Source organism: Odocoileus virginianus, chromosome 14 (assembly GCF_023699985.2).
Source record: "Odocoileus virginianus isolate 20LAN1187 ecotype Illinois chromosome 14, Ovbor_1.2, whole genome shotgun sequence".
NCBI lineage: Eukaryota > Metazoa > Chordata > Mammalia > Artiodactyla > Cervidae > Odocoileus > Odocoileus virginianus.
In genome coordinates, this window is record NC_069687.1 from 63252895 (window position 1) to 63270060 (window position 17166).

Below are 17166 nucleotides of genomic sequence, written 5' to 3' on the forward strand. Positions count from 1 at the left end.
GATTATCTTTTTGAAATAAAAAGCCTGCCCCCCCACATCCAAAAAAAAGGACATTAGTGGAAAAGAGGTAAAATCGAAATAAAGTCTGGAGTCTAGTTAATAACACACCAGTGTCAGTTTCCTAGTTGGGACAGATGTGTGAACCATGGGGAACACTGGCAGGGGTCTGTACCACCTATACAACTCTCTTGTAACTCTAAACTATTCTAAAATTTAAAAGTGTCTTTAATTTAAAAAAGAGAGAGAAGCGCCACCCTGTTCTCCAGGGGACCTTCCTGACCCAGGGATCAGACCCAGGTCTCCTGCATTGCAGACAGATTCTTTACTGTCTGGGCCCCCAGAGAAGCCCGACAAAACATGTCCCATGAGGCTGGGGGGGCAGGAGCTGTTTGGCTGGCTCAGCGCTGTATCCCCAGCTTTGAGCACAGTGCCTGGCACACAGCAGGCCCTCAAGAAATATGTTCAACAAAGTCTCCACCACCCCAGCCCAGTGCTGGCCTGCTGACTGGGGCTCCAGAGGCCGCCAGGGCGAGGGCAGGCTGGCCGGCCCCTCCTGCCCCACGGGACTGGCTGCGCAGCTCCCCCCAGCAGGGTTCCAGCTGACCCCCGCCCCCAGCTGCACACATTTGAATACGGGCAACGGTCTCTGAGCGAGGCCTCCTCTCAGGCAACCCGGAGCCCCTCCCCCAACACAACTTCCTCGGCAACAAACTGCAAACACAACTGAGCAGACAGCAGCTGTCATCCGGAGCCGTCATGGAGCGGCCCCCAAAAACCAAGGTGACAACACCCCCCTCTGGGGCACGCAAGCTGGGTAAGAAAACTGGCTCTGGCGTCACAGAGTGCTTCACCGTGTGACTGTGGCCAAGTCCCGTCCCCTCCGTGCCCAGCACGCTCAATAGGCAAATGGCAATGACCCTGGGTTCCAACCTGACCGGACGGTGACCTGAGCCAGGCAAGGCCTCCAGCCTGGCACTGGATAAGCAGGGACCATCGCGGGCACTGTGGGCACAGCACAGCGTGGGGAGGTACCTGAGAGGCACCCTGGGGGCTGAGGGTATTCAGGGATCTGGAGAAGGAGTGCCACTCCGACTGAGCTTTGACCAGCCCGGGACTGCTGAGGAGGAAAGTCAGGTCTGGTGGCAGAGCTGGCCGTGCGCCCCCAGCACCATCCACGGGAAGAAAGCCCCAGGCCAGGAGGAGCCGTGCCCTGAGACGCCGCTGCCCAAACCTGGGGGCCCCTCACTCCTCTGCTCCCGGCTCCAAGTCCAGACCCACCAGACCCCTTCCTGAGTCCAGGGGCTCCACCCCAGTCCTATCCACCAGGCGAGCATGTGCTGGCTCCCTGGTATGTGTGACACACAGCCCACCCGCCGCCAGCCACAGGCCATCGTCAGCCCTCAGAAGGCTTTGGTTTGGCCCAGCATGATGTTCAACAAAAATAAAATTGAAAGCAGTTACTAATCGTTTTCACGCAATTTATGAGATTTTCATCATTTCCTGAAAAACAGGGTGATCTCGAGGGCAACAAGCCACAGGGAGCTGCCCCTTCCCAACGGAGAGTCACTCTGACGGGCTCCAGTGCCTGCACCCAGCTGCCCCCCACCCTGTGTCTCTGACAGGCTCCAGCTCTCTGCACCCAGTTGCCCCCCCCCCACCCCGTGTCTCTGACGGGCTCCAGCTCTCTGCACCCAGCTGCCCCCCCACCCCGTGTCTCTGACGGGCTCCAGCTCTCTGCACCCAGCTGCCCCCCACACCCCAAGGCGCCTTCCTGGGGGCATCTGCATGTGACCCTGTGACTGCTCTGTCTCCCACTAGAGACTGCTGCCTTGGTTTCTGGGGTCACCACGCAGGTGCCACTCAGAGAAGGGAGCCCCGCTCCGGGCTGGGCCACCCCAGGTGTCCTCACCAGAGCACATCTCTGCCCTGCACCCCCAGGAGTCCTGGCTTTGCCACGTCCGCCCGTCAGGTGCCCCCCTGCGCAGGTCCCCAGGGCTCCGCGTGGAGCAGAGCACAGGGCTGCCAGGCAAGGCCAGGAGGAGAGAAACACCCTGTCTTCTAAGCACACTTGTCCCGCAATCCACACGAGTCCATGCCACCCTCACAGAAGTCCTGCGGGGAAGTGTGAGCACCCCAACACGCAGGTGAGGAAAAGGGAAGCTCGCAGAGTCAGGGGGCGTGTTCAGGGCCCGGAGCCCAGTGAACACGGGGAAGGGCTTCGTACCCAGGACGATCTACCAGATGGGCTGAGTGTGAGGGTCTGTCCCAAGGAAGGCACTCCGAAGGCAGCCCTCGAGGGATTCGTGGGGAAGAAAGCCATTCCTAACGGGGGCCCATGTCCTAGCCCTTGGCCCTGAAGACACCTGCTGACGTCATACAGGCACCCTCGGACCCAGCAAAACTGCCAGACAAGGCAAGTATCACCAGGTGCTTCCACAGCAGTGAAGGGAAATTTTAGGTAAATTCTTCCTTGCCACAGCGGCTCTGGGTGTGAAAGCGAGAGAGAAAAGGACAGCGCACACCTGGGGGGGAGTCACAAAAATCAACGACGTCCGGGTACCAGCGAGGCCGGGAGCACATGGCACAGCACCCTGGCTCTTGACTCACAGGCCCCAAGTTCAAGCCCCAGTCCCGTGCTTCCTCGGCTGTGTGCCTGGCCAGTCACCTCCCCGCTCTGAATCCTGGCTTCCTGTTTCAAAATTAAATCAATAAAAGAAACAATCAGCAGAGTGAAAGGGTACCTTTTTCACTGGGAGAAAATATTTGTGAACTATGTATCTGAAAAGTGGTTAATATCCAAAATACATAAGAAATTCCTTCAACTCCACAGCAAATGACACACACACAAAACACAACAACCCCACAACCAAATAACCGGATTAAAACTGGGCAGAGGGCCTGAACAGACACTTCTCCACAGAAGACACACAGACGGCCAACAGGAATGGGAAGAGATCCTCAACATCACTAACAATCAGGGAGACGGAAATCAAAACCACAGTGATACCACCTCACACTTTGTCAGGACGGCCCTCACCCAGATAAATAAAAGATAACAAGTGTTGGGGACAACATGGGGAAACTGGAACTCTTGTATGTTGTTGGTGGAAACGTCAATCAGAGAAGCCACTACGGAAAACAGTAGGAGGGTCCTCAAAAAATTAAAAATAGAAATACCAAACCAGTAATCAGGGTATTTATCCAAAATAACTGAAATCAGGATCTTAAAGAGATATATACACCCCCATGTTCACCGCAGCATTATTCACAACAGCCGAAATGTGGAAATGGATAATCCAAGTGTCCACGGCCAGATGAATGGGAATAAGGAAATAAGGAGAATGTGGTGTATACTGCAATGGGATGTTCCTCAGCCTTTAAAAAGGAAAAACTCTGCCATGTGCGCCAACACAGATGAAGCTAGTGAACGCTGCATTAGGTAAAATAAGCCAGTCACAGAAAGTGTGTGAGTCACTCAGTTGTGTCCAATTCTTTTTTTTCTTTTCTTTTAAAAAAATTTTATTGATTCAGACCCGAGTAGCAGGATCATGTCCAATTCTTTGCAACCCCGTGGACTGCAGCCCGCCAGGCTGTTCCATCCATGGATTCTCCAGGGAAGAATACTGAAGTGGGTTGCCATGCCCTCCTCCAAGAGATCTTCCCAACCCAGGGATGGAACCCAGGTCTCCCACATTGCAGTCAGATTCATTACTACCTGAGCCAGCAGGGAAGCGGATAGCCACAGTCACAGAAGACCAAACTACTAAGCCCACTTATAGGAGGCATCTAAAATAGCTAAACCTACAGCAGCAGAGAGGAGAACAGTGGTTACCAGGGGCTGCAGGAAGAGAAGGAAATGGGAAGTTGCTATTCAACAGGTATAAAGTTTCAGTTATGCAAGACAAATAATAAGTCCCAGGGATCTGCTCTACCACACTGCGCCCATCATTAACAATACCATATGGTGCACTTAAAAAGCTGTTAAGAGGGTAGATCTCATTTTAAAGTGTTCTGACCACAATTTAAAAGAATTTAATGAATAAAATGATAGCATTAGAGTTTCTTGGGGGGATGAAACTGTTCTATATCCAGACTGTGGGGCAGTCACATGACATGAAGGCCATAGAAGAGTACACCCAAAAAGGCCACTTTTACTGCATGTTAATTAAAAAGCGAAAGCACAGAAAAATAAATGACTACAATCGCATCTATCTCATGGGACCAGTGTGATCTTCCAGCTCAACAGCATGCTCAGCACAGAGCACAATTCATCAGCAGCCAAGGGACTGTCAGGCGTTACTAATGAGATACGGACTGCCTCCTTTCCTCCTGAGAGATGCAAGCCTCAGACCAAATTTCAAGAGAAAAGTATTTCCAGCACCCGATGTTCAGGGACCTGTGACTAAAGTTTGCTAACAGCCAGCCCGCTCATCTCAAGTGCGGTTTCCACCTTTTGGATAAACAGAACATTCAGTCCGTTTCAAACGGATCTTGCTTCCTGTCCAGCTGTGCTGCCCGGAAGGTTCCAAGAGGCAGCGTTCAAGGAAAGGATTATGCTTCCAGGTGTCCGAGCTGAGCTGGTCCCCTGGGGCCCCTTTGAAGTACCATCTGTGTGACCCAGCATCTCTGGGGGTCAATTTCCCTGGATGTAAAATAGGAATAATGCCCAGAGAGTGGAGAGATTTGTACAGCACTGCACATATTCCCCTAGCTCTTGGTAGCACAGGGAACCCTGAGTTCCCCCTGCCTCTCTTAAAAACGAACACAGAATAGCGTTGGCAGGCTTTTTTCCTGTCTGGTACTTTCCTGCACGCTGTCGTTTAATAGCTAAGTGGCATCTGACTCTTCTTCGACCCCATGGACTGCAGCCTGCCAGGGATTTCCCAGGCAAGAATACTGGAGGGGGTTGCCATTTCCTTCTCCAGGGGGTCCTCCCGACCAAGGGATCGAACCTGGGTCTCCTGCATTGGCAGGTGGGTTCTTCTCTACCACTGAGCCACCAGGGAAGCCCTATTTTTCCTGCACAGACCAGTGCAATTAAGTTAACAGACCTGAAGGTTAAAGTTGACAACAGACACTTAGGCTAATTACCACTTCCTTAAAGGATCAATTAGAGCTGTGTTTCCCAAACAATATTTTGAGAATATGGTGGCTGCCCTATGAACCACATGGTGGCTTACACAGTACATTTGGCAAAAGCTGGACTGAACCAAGTGACTCGGGTTCCTTTCGTGCAGGACTTTTCAGAGTCTTCAGTAAGCTATGCCCCTGCCATGGATCTCCCAGGAGGGACCCCATTATGGAGGCGCACAGACTAGGAGACGCTGAGTTAGTCAACCTTACTGTACATCCAAAGCACCCGGGAACCTTGGGAAACTACAGATGCAGATTCAGGGTGGGTCCTGTGATGCTGTCTTCCCAGCAAGCTCTGAGGTGATGCTGAAGTTGTTAATGCGGGACCACAGTTTGAAGAGTAAGGATATCAATGGTAAGGTAACCGCCTCCCCACCCTACCCCCGACTCCTGACCTGCTTATTGACAGCTTTACTAGTGAAGAACCAACCCAGAGGAGGGAATGGGCTTGCAGGGTTGACCAGTGGGACCAGACTCCTCTCCCCAACCTCCCCTGCAGGGACCCAGTCCAGCATCTGGCCTTCCCCATGCTCTCAGCCTGCTAAAGATGGTTCTCCTGATGTAGAGAAATCTTCTCAGTCTGAGCTGTGCCCTGGGATCACATGGGGGCCTTTATAAAATACTGATGCCTCAGCCTCCCACCCTCAGGTCCCGAGTTCTGGGTCTGGAGAGCCACCTGAGTTTGGGGATTTTTAAAACTCCTCCAGTGATTCTTAACATTTCACCAGAGCTGAAGGTTACTGATACAAGGGGAGTGGGTAAGTCTCACCCCAAACGCCCTTCTCACACCCTGCCTGCCTCTCCACTACCGCCCAGGAGCAGTTCCAAAATTAAAAAAATGAACAGATTACCAGATGGGAAACAGAACTTAATGAATCCACAGCTGGCTAAAGATACTACAGTATCGAGGTCAGGAATCCAAACGGCCTTGGGAGGAGAGATTTTTCATCTCCTTCCATGTCTGGATGATCATGTAAACACATGCCCTACACTCTAGAGCCCCGGGGGCTGGAGCAGGAAAACCTGGACCCTCCAGAGTGAGAGGCTTTAAGTCAAGGGTCCCCAACCCCTGGGCCACAGACAGATACCGGTCCATGGGCTGTTAGGAACCGGGCCCACACGGCAGGAGGTGAGCAGCGGGCGAGCTTCATCTGTATTTACAGCAACTCCCCATCACTCACCCCACCTCCTGAGCTCCAACTCCCGTCAGATCAGAGGCAGTATTAGATTCCCGTAGGAGCATGAACCCCAAACGTAATGTGCTTGAATCATCTTGAAACCATTCTTCCCCACCTCCCTGCCCATCTGTAGAAAAACTGTCTTCCATGACACTAGTCTCCAGTGCTGAAAAGGGTGGGGACCACTGCTCTAAATTACTGTGAGACCATAGTTGGGGGTGGGGGAGGGGTGGGGGGGTCTTTAAAGACAATTTTAGAATCAGGTGTCAGACCACAGGAGGCTAATTAAAAAAAACAAAGGTTGGTGACTTTAAGCTTCTTAAGGAGCACTTCTGGGAAAGGATTAGAGATGAGAAAACCAATGAATCCAATTAGAGGGGGATTCGGTTCTCTCTGAACTCGGTGAATGGAAGGGGAAAGCTTTAGAGATGCGCCTACAGGATACAAGCAGGGCTCTGGGTCAGAGAGCAGGTGTTCCAACCCCCAGTACTTTCTGCTGATCCATCATGTCCCTTGCCTCTGTTGCACCTCAACTGGCTCATCCGTAAAATGGGATAACAACAGTGTCTGCCTTGGAGGGTTACTGAGGGATTAAATGGACACAGGGAGGATTCTTACAAGAGTCAGGCACTAGTAAGTGCTCAATAAACACAAAACATTGGCTTGATTTTCACCTAAATTTTTCCTCTGGTCTGATATTTCCCTTTTACCCTTATTTTTAAGTCTATTTATATTTCTTTAAACTTGTTGTAAAGTATGTGTTTCCATCAGCTTACCCAAGTTCTTTCTGGGATGAAGCAGGCAGAAATACACCCAGGTAAGCTGCTACCTGCTGAGTGCAGGCTGTGTGCTCGGAGCCCGCCGTGGTGGCTGGGAGTGACACTGCTGCAGGGAGTGAAGGGGGCTGCAGGGACCCCCTCGGGCAAGGCCACGTGGGGACCTAAGGAAACTGCCCTTGATCAGAGCTACAGGCCCTACTTGAAGGCTGAAACCAGGATGTGAAAAAAATCACATCAACTTCAGAAAGCTCCCCTGGGGCTCCGAGGAGATCTAGGGTCTCTTGGAGATGCCCGACCACTCGGAAGGCAAGAGTGAGAGGCGATGGAGGTTGAACCAAGGTGCCAACAGCAGAGACGGCATCACGGGCTTGAGAACTGTGCGGCCACACAGGGCCCCACGCTTGGAGGGCTGCGTTCAGACTTGGCTTAATGTTCTGCTGTCACTGCCCTGACAAGCTTAATACTTTTCCAACAAGGGGTCCTGCGTTTTCATTTGCACTGGGCCCCACAAACCATGTAGCAGACCATACCCTGCAGGGACAGCTCATTTGCCCCTGCATCCACCCCACCGGGGAAGGCAACAAAGGTGGCCATCTCCTGAAAATGAAGCAACTGAGGCTCAGAGACGGTTAAGTCAACTCTCCCGGGGCCTGATGGTCAGTGACAGGGGAGCATCATGCCCCAGGTCCTCGCGTTTCAACTCCGAGGCTGCCGCTGTGGGGTAGCTGGCCACCTCTGCGTGCCTCAAGTCCTGCTCGGGCTCCTCTGAGCCTGGCTATGGGAACTGCACCCCTGCCCCCCACCGCGGGCCAAGCCAGAGACAGCAGGTGTTTTGGCCCCTGCCAGCCGGAACTGGGTCCGGCAGGGCCAACACCCACGGAACTGGGTCACAAGGCCAGTTCCACCACTTTAAGATCCAGCGACTAAGGAATCAAAGCCCTGGGAGCAAGACAAACACAGCCACCTCTGAGAGCCGGGCCTCCTCCCCACCCCCAGTGCAACTGAGAGGCACCCGTTCAAGGACGGAGGGGAATGACCCACCCAGGGCCCAAAAGGCTCCCAGCAAAGGAAGAAATGGCATGATCAGATTATAACTGGCCTCCCAAACAGACTCTCAGAGACCCTCCTCAGGTCCAGGGTGGCCCTGGCAATTTTTTCTAGACACTGGAGTTACAACAATGAAGGACACAGATAAAAATCTTTGCCTGAGGGAGCTCATGTTTTCATGGGAGGAAGGAAGAAAATAAGCACAAAATAATTAAGTGAATTATATAGTGTTAGGCAACATAGATGCTTCGATGAAATAACACCAATAACGAAAAGAGTGGCTAAAATTTCCTGGGTGCTTACTCTGCATCTAAGTGCTTTACACACAGTGGCTCAGTGAATCTTCTCAACAATGGGTACTGTTTTCATCCCCATTTCACAGGCAGGAAAGCACACAGGAGGTGAGGTCCCACAGGCACGAAGAAAGCAAGAAGGGCAAGCGGTTCCGACTCCCCCTTCTTGATTTTATTCTGTATTAAGGAGAGCAAAATGAGCAGGAAGCCTGGTTTTCTCCCTGGCCTCGAACTGGGAGCAGGGGGATTCAACCAGAATATGTCCCTCCCATCTCCTGTGGTCTTTTTTTTTTGTATTAAGGGTTATTTAATTACAACATGTACATTTCACTAAACATAAGTTGAGCATAAACTGCACCACTATATACCCATAACAAAACTGATATATGTTCTTAAACGATCATATAGTTGTGACCACAATTCAGTGGCTGTATAAACCTATTGAAAGTATAAAATCCAAACTACAGAACAAGAGAGAAATCAAGTGGAAAGTGTCAAGACAAATGTCACACACGCACACACGTAGAAGAGACTACAAAAAGACCATGCAAAACTGCAGGTCGTCTCTGGGGCAGCCCATAATGCTGGTGGAGTGGATCCTCTGAAGTTACTGTTCAGTGATTCTTTTGCTTTGCGACCACACGGACTGTAGACGACTAGGCTCCCCTGACCATGTGATTTCCGAGGCAAGAATACTGCAAGTGGGTTGCCATGTCCTTCTCTCTCTCCCCCAAGGTTTTTAAGAGATCTGACAGGGCTGGGGACCCTCCAAGTCTTTCCTTTTCACCCACGGCTAACAGACGAAGCTCCAAGACTTTGGAACCACCAGTCCCCGGTTTGAATCCCAGCTCCATCAGCTCACCACCGCCTGGGCCTGGGCAAACAGGCCACATGTCACCCAGCTCTGCTGAGCACAGGGCAGACACTCAGTCAATGTTTGATCAATGACACTGAAGTGCATGGGACGGCGGACCCTTCCTTTGAACCTAAGCCCTGCACATCTTAGACACGCAGGTTACTAGGCTCATACTCCAAGGTGTGAGTGGAAAGTGTTGAATACATTCTCACTGTTCTGGAGTAGCACAAGCTTTCAAGGAAATTGACTAAAACACCTCATTATGCTGGGGTTCCCATGGCACCTGGACATGCCCAATCTCCAACTCAAGGGGCACCAAGTCAAGAATTCTGTGCAACCTGGGACCCTGGCCCACCCTTCAATCTTGGGCAAGACCCTCAGCCCTCAACTTCCTTCCCTTAAAATGTGAGGTTAGGTGCAGAGTGAATGAACTGTATGCCCCAAAGCAGTGACTTCTTCAATAAAGTCAAAATCACCAGAATCTACTGAACCACACAGAAGACAGAGGCGAGGGCAGGAATTATCAGCCTGGGTAAGGGGAGGCTTTATGGAACCAGGAATCGAAGTGCCAACTACAGTTCTCTTGTGGCCTGAATGTTTACTGTTGGCATGAGGTCTGCCCCTGAATTCCATCAGAGGAGCCTCTCCTGGTATGAAAACTACCCTGGTGTCAGCCCCAGAGCTGCGTGGAAGGGGCAGGCTGAGAGACGGCCACGGTGCCCGTGCAGGCTAAGAGACGGCCACGGTGCCCACGCCAGGCTGAGCTCCATGCCCGCCAGTGCAAGAGTCCCAGGCCACCATGCTCTTCAGGCTGACACCCCAGTATGCCCACACGCCTGGGGGTCACCGCCAGGCTTTCTTCCAGGAAGGCTGGCACTTTACCCTGGCTTCATTCACACCAGCAGGGAGGGACCAGAACCCCTTGTCTGTGGGTGAGGAAATGGCCTCACGGAGAGGCGGCTGGTCCACTAACGTCCCACTTTTGAACTCCACACCCCACCAGGCTCTGAATTAAGCACTTCTCATGCTCTCGGCCCTCCCAGGTGGGACTTTATTTTTAGCCCCAATCTGCAGGTGGTGACAAAGATACTGAGAGGGTTCAGACACTTGCCCAAGTCATCCAGCTGAGCAGCTCAGGGGAAGTCTGTACCCAGAGCCTTCGCCCCAACTTCCAGAATATACCAACCTGCTCAGTGGAGGGGACAGAGACAGGATTCTAATTCAGCTGGCACTAAATTCTAACCCACTCAAGCCCTGCTATGTTCCCCTGGTATATACCTGCAGCAATGCTGCCTCAGGCCAGGGCAGCCCCTGGGGCTCCATACCTCAGGGGAAAGTCTGGTGGAGACCCTGTCAGTCAGGCTTCCAGAAGGCCTAGCCCAGCACAGTGTGGACCAGGCGGCGGCCGGACCCCACAAAGGGCTCACTGTGGTGACTGCAGAAAGCCAAGGCCAGGCCGGGCCGGGCCCTCTCTGCAAAGTCCTGCCCACAGGTCCCCGGTCTGGTCTCCTCCCCTCCCCCCAAGAAGCCCCCAGACCCAGAGCACAGGAGCAGGACCAGCAGAGGGACAGGCCTCCAGCTGGAGGCAGCGGGGAGAGGCTCAGCCTCCGGAAACCTGAAACCCTCCAGCAGCTGCCTGGTGGGAGGGGGCTGCAGACCCCTGGGGACCCCTGGGGGCTCATCCAAGGTGCCCTGGACGCACCTGTCACTGGGGTGGGGTTCAGGAAGGCTCTGTAGACGGGAGGAAGGGGATGGCTTCTTAGCTCGATTGCTCCCATCTAGGGGAAGGAGGAAATTTTCCCAGTACGGGGGAAAGGGGATGCGACTTTGCGAGGTGTCAGGGCAGCCTGGGGAGGGGGACCCCGGGAGGGAAGGGGCGGAGCGGCCTGAGAGGTGGGTGGCCCCGCTTCCCGCTGCACGAGGCCCTCCGAGCCTCCGGCTGGCTTTGTGCGCGGCAGGGGGCCGGCCCGGAGTCCCCGAGGGCCGGCGGAGGCATGCATAGGGTGGAAGACTGCTTTTGCGTTTCAGGCGGGAGGGTCCGCAGCGTGCCCGAGCACGCCCCGCGCCGGCGTTGCCACACTCACCTCCTGAAGTCAAAGGGCATCGTGCCGCCGCCGCCGCCAGGGATGGGAGCGCTGCAGGCCAGGTGGGCCGCGGCGCCGCGTGGGTCCCAGCCGGCTGCCAACACCGCCTCCGGCCGCCCCGCCCCCACCGGCCGCCCCCCGCCTCCGACACTCGCCGCTGCCTCCGGCCGCCGGGAAGTGACGCTCAGTTCGGCGCATTGGGCACCGCCCCCGCCCCCGGCCGCCCCTTCCGCCGCACGGTTAAAGGGGCCTGGGGGCTGGGTGCCGGGACGGAGGGGCGGGCCTTAGGGGGGCGCGCGGTGGGGCTCGAGGCTTGGAGAGGAAGGGAGCACCCAAAGATACAGTTATTCATGCCTTCCCAGCCCCCGCCCCCACTGCGTTTTCCATCAGTTTCTCTGTGGCCTTGAGCAAATCCCACTGCCTCCGTTATTTCGCATTTGCAAACCGGTTTTCCTGAGTTGAGGCCTCCCTGATAGCGCAGTTGATAACGAATCCGCCTGCAAGGCAGGAGACCCCGGTTCGATTCCTGGGTCGGGAAGATCCGCTGGAGAAGGGATAAGCTACTCACTCCACTATTCTTGGGGTTCCCTGCTGGCTCAGCTGGTAACGAATCTGCCCGCAATGCGGGAGACCTGGGTTCGATTCCCTGGGTTGGGAAGATCCCCTGGAGAAGGGAAAGGCCACCCACTCCAGTATTCTGGCCTGGAGAATTCCATGGACTGTACTGTTAGTGGGGTCGCAAAGAGTTGGAGGCGACTGAGCGACTTTCACTTTCTTGAGTTGTGTAAATTAAATGGCATGGTACAGATTTGGGCTATGTGTAGCCTCTAACTCTGAGTAAAGGGCCTTATACCATGAAAGAAAGGTGGAGGTCAGGCAGGCCTAGATTTATAAAGTGGACCCAACCACATCCCTGCTGAGCCTCTCGGAAACACGCTGGGCTTCTCTGAGTCCAGACCCCTTTCCACATCTGCAGGAAGAAGCTGATGACACTTACCGGAGGAGGTTTTTCCTGGGGATCAAATGACAAAGTCGGGAGACTGCGTAGTGTGATGCCTGGCACCTAGTAAAGGCTTGTCACCTGAAGCTATTGTAGTTGGCCTGCTAGCTCTACTTTGCTTGCATCTTCAGTATGTGGTTCATTTCAGTGGTATTCACTGAGCCTGGCTCTGAGCCCAGTCTATTGTGGACAGCAGACCAAGACCTGTTGTGTGACTTGGCCCAGGGTAGACCTCTCTGAGCCTCAGTTTCCTTCTGTGAAATTCACAGGTAATCAGCATCTCCTTTCAGGATTGCTAAATGAAAGGAGCTGGTAGTTGTAATACATGACCCAGATGGAAGAAACTCATTTTGAACTTCCCCTTCTATGATTGGCCCCACCTCCAAGGCTCTGCTAATACAGAGGCTTGAAAAATCCCAAGGGAGGAAGAGGGGGGTGGGGCTCCTGTTCAAAAAGCAGGGCCAGCAGGCCATTTCTCATCTATAAATAGAGGGAAATGGTGGTACCTATTCCTCTGGGAGGATTCAGAATGCATGGTGCCAGTTCCTGTCTGGTGTAAAGTGTGGGCTGTGAACCACACTTCCTCTGGATCCTATGCAGTGTTGCCTGTTCTTCCCTTTTCATTCTTTCATTCATTCATTCAGCCAGCAAGGGGCCTGGCACTCTTGGGAGAGAGGAGGAAATCTCAGCTGGAACTTGAATCCTAGGAGCAGTAGAAAGGTTGAAGGGGGGAGTAGCCACTGAGCCCAAAAGACTGTTTGCCTGGCCCTGTATAGGAGGGGAGTCATACAGTGGTAAGCATCTGACAATGAGTCCTCCCTCTCAAAGTCCACAGTCTGGTGGTGGTCCACCAACCAACTGCATAGGCCCCATGGGGCAAATTCTCAGCTCCAGCCCAGACCTATTGAATTAAGTCTGCATTTCACACGGTCTCCAAAAGATTCATTGGCACATTTAATTCCTAGAGACACTGTGATAAAGGACCTCGTTTTGGGGGGATGGGGGACTTCTGCGTTTGTGGTTTCTTTTGCCTTGAGCACGTTCATCTCTCTGTGTTCCCCCCGCTGTAGTGAGCAGAGAATATGCATGCCTCCCAGTAGATTCTCCCTTTCTTCATAACTCTTAGCTATGGTAACAGAGCCCATACTCGAGCCAAACTGCGTGGGGTCACATTCTAGTCTGTCTACTTACTAATTTATTTTACTTCTGTACCTCGGTTTCCTCATCTGTAAAATTAGAACAATAATAGTACCTTCCTCATAGACCTGTTGGAAGGATAAAATGTGTTGATGAATGTCAAGGATTTAGGATAGTGCCTAGCACAGAGTAATGTAAGAGAGGTTTGACTATGGTTGCTATTTTTGCATGAAGATGGAGCTCCTGATTTTTGGCTGGACATACGGGTGCTCAGAATGAAAGTTACATTTCCTAGCTTACCTTGCAGCTAGGTGTGGTCATGTGACTAAATTCTGGCCATTGAGATGTAAAGAGACATAGCTGCTTCAGGGTTTATTGGTGGATATGACCCATCGTGTCCCTTTCTCCCTCTGGCTACCCAGAATGTGGATGCCACCATCCTGCTCCATTCAGTGAAGGTCGTGTAGAGCAGAGCAACAAGAGAGAGGGGCCTGGCTCCCTGCCCCTGATAGGCACAGTACCTGTCCTCAAACATCTCCCCAAACTTCTAAGCCAGAGAGAAGCACACATGTCTGCTTTAAGTTACTGTTATGTTGTATTTTCAGACACTTACACCTGAACCTAGTACTAATACACCTGCCTAGCCTAGTTAATTTCTTGACTTGGTTCAACTACCACGTGCAGAATAGGCCAGGACCCCCATTATATGGTCACATGACACCCATAGGTTTTTAGGGGGAGAAATTGTCACAGTTTGTGCTGAGATTAGTATTAATTGGCTCGTGTCTACCTCTCCATGTTGACTGGAAGTTCTCCATGGAGGATGGATGTCTGTTTTCTCATCACTGTCCTGGCACCCAACCAGAGCCTGCACGTGGTGGGGCAGGTGGGGGGCCACAACTATGTATTGAAGGCTGAGTGGCATTTTCCCAGAGAGGCAGGCCTTCTCTAAGAATTCCCAGAGAGAATGCGGGGAGGGGACACATCAACAAAGATCTCTGTGGGGACTCTTGAGGTCTGTAAGCCAGTCCCAGATGGCCTGTGTGCCCAGAAGACAGTGTAAGATGGAACAAAGGAAATCAGATGTTGTGTTACAGTAAATGAGAAAACCCTGCATCTCTTGACCAAGGGAGAAACTTACTAAAAACTGAGTTTTAGGATTGCTAATCTTTCAGGACCCTATTGTAGCCAGCCTCGGGTGGCTGATACTCCCATGCCCTTGTGTAATCACCTCTCACAATGCGAAATGCCAAGCTGGCTAACCAACAGGACACTGCAGAAATCACGTCGTATGACTCTGCAGGCTAGGTAGTAAGGACATTGAGGTTTCCCCTTAGGCTGTCCTGAATCACTTGTTCTGGAGAAAACCAGCTTCTCGGTCATAAAGACACTCAAGCGTGATTAGACAGGGGTCGGATGGCAAGGAACTGAGGCCTCCTGACAACAGCCGTGTGAGCGAGTTATCCTAGAAGTGGATCCTTAGCCTCCAAGTCTTCAGAGCTGCAATTCCAGCCCACAGCTCAACTCCAGCCTCAGGAGAAGCCCTCACCCAGGGCCACTCAGCTAAGCCACTCCCGGATTCCTCCCGACTCTTGGAAACTATGTGAGATAATAAATGTTTATCGTAAGCCGCTAAGTTGTCGGTATTCAGTTACACAGTATAGATGGTCAATAAAGACGCCATCCCCCATTCGTTGTTCTACCAGCACCTTCTCCCTGCCTTCTTCCAGCTCACCGCCAATAGGCTTAGTGAAACGGTAAGGCACTGCAATCAGGTGACTCTCTAGCTGAGAGACATGGACACACAGTTTAACTAGCCGGTTGTCTGAGTATGCAGTGAAAGATAATAATACCTTTCCTATGGCAGGTAACCTCTAAAATCACCATCCCAATTAATCCACCTCCTTGTATTCAAACACTTTCCTAATCTCCCTCCTTACAGTGTAGGCTGGACTTGAGATTCACTTTGAATGAACAGAATATGGCAGATACAGTGGCATGTCGCTCCTAAGACTACGATACAGAAAGATGGTGGCTTCTGCCTTGAACGCTGTTTCTCGGATCAGTCGCTCTGGGCAAGCCAGCAGCCCTGTGGCGAGGTCCCATGGGAGAGCTCACTAGCGAATCTTCTGGCGCCTGTCGGCAACCATGTGACTGAACTTGGAGTGGATCCCTCAGCCTCCGTTGAGCCTTGAGATGACCGCAGCCCTGACCCACCACTTGACTGCAACCTCCCGGGAGATCTTGACCCAGAGGCATGCGGCTGAGCCGCATCTGGATCCCATGAAATGACAAGTTTGTTGTTCTAAGTGACTAAGTTTGGGGCAATTTGTTAGACAGCAACAGTTAACAAATACATGGCCCTAAAAGCTTGCTGTGTAGATGAAGTACCATGTACAAGGGCCAGGCATACAGCAGGTGCTAATTAAATGATTGCTGAATGCATCAATTGATAAACGCATGAACATTCTATAATGGAGAAAGTGCTCTGGCTCCAAATGCTCACTGGTCTCTACCCCCTCTTGCCAAACACATCACGGAAAGTTGTTTGAGGCAGGGAAATGGCCAGGTCAGATTTGTCTTTCTGTAATAGGAGCCTGGTTTGTGTTCTAGGGGTGTGGCTGGTTCAACTGTGGCCTGGATGAAGAGATTAAGAAACACTAGTCCTTTGTCAGCTTGAAGAGGCGTTGAGAGTAACTTGGGCCTCATAACAGGCTTCTGAACAAATTCTCCTTTCTTGCTCTGTAAAGTCTCCTGGCCAACTAGAAGACTGTCATTCATTCACTCATCCATTTTAAGTTATTCAGTGGACACCTCTTTATGACAGATCCTCTGGTTGCAGAAAGAAATGCGACACATCCATGTTTAGGAAGCAGGGAGGAGGTAAGCAGAAGTGTGGCGCTATAACAAAGACTCAATCTCAGGGGCCCCAATTCCTTGTGCAGGTACAGTTTCGTGGTAAGTGCTGTGTTAGGGGCAGCCCCAGAGATTCTAGGAGGCTGGTAGAGCATTCATAATTCTACCCATGGAAATGAATTAGTCTGAACACTTTGGGTTCAAGGTGGCTGAGATCATCTCAAATTAACATACCCTGCCTAGGGCCAGAGAGAGAGAGAGAAACAAACGGAAGAGAGGAAAAAAAAAAAAAAGGAAGAAAGAAAAGTCCAGAGGTAGATTTGGTTTCAGGCACTTCAATAATTGCATCAGGAATCTCTCTCTCCATCCCTAGGCTCACCTTTTTTTAATTTCTTTTTTTTTTTTGCCGTGCCATAGGACATGTGGGATCTGCTGTGGATGTGCAGAGTCTTAACCACTGGACCACCAGGGAAGTCCCATAGGCTCATCTTTTAAATTCTGACTTCATCTCGAGAGAGGCTTTCCTTCTGTGCTGGCAAAACACCTGCTTGGAGCCCCAGGCTGCTCTTCCAGCTCTGCAGCTCCAGCAGATGCGGGAACGCTGTTTCCTGTTGCCTCAGGCAAAGGCTCCTGAGCTGACCTTTAGGGGTCAGCATCGTGGCAGGCCAGAGTAGTGGGCTCCAGGAGAACAGATAGGCCAAGCCTAGGCTGAATGCCCAACCTAGAGCCTGGAGTGGAATCAGCCCTCTTCAACACACACAGATTAAGATGGAAGAAGTGTGGTTTCCTAAAGAGAAGTCAGG

At 52.1% G+C, this 17166-nt stretch overlaps 1 protein-coding gene across 1 annotated transcript in view; it reads right to left on the bottom strand.

Moving 5' to 3' along the window:
- The window catches only part of ERGIC1 (endoplasmic reticulum-golgi intermediate compartment 1), a 111989-nt gene extending 100349 nt beyond the window's left edge, over nucleotides 1-11640 (bottom strand). Inside the window, exon 1 of the mRNA XM_020910147.2 lies at nucleotides 11371-11640. Within this exon, the coding sequence (XP_020765806.1) occupies nucleotides 11371-11390 (20 nt within the window). The 5' untranslated portion in view covers nucleotides 11391-11640. The remainder of the gene's footprint in view (nucleotides 1-11370) is intronic.
- Nucleotides 11641-17166: the final 5526 nt, after the last annotated feature.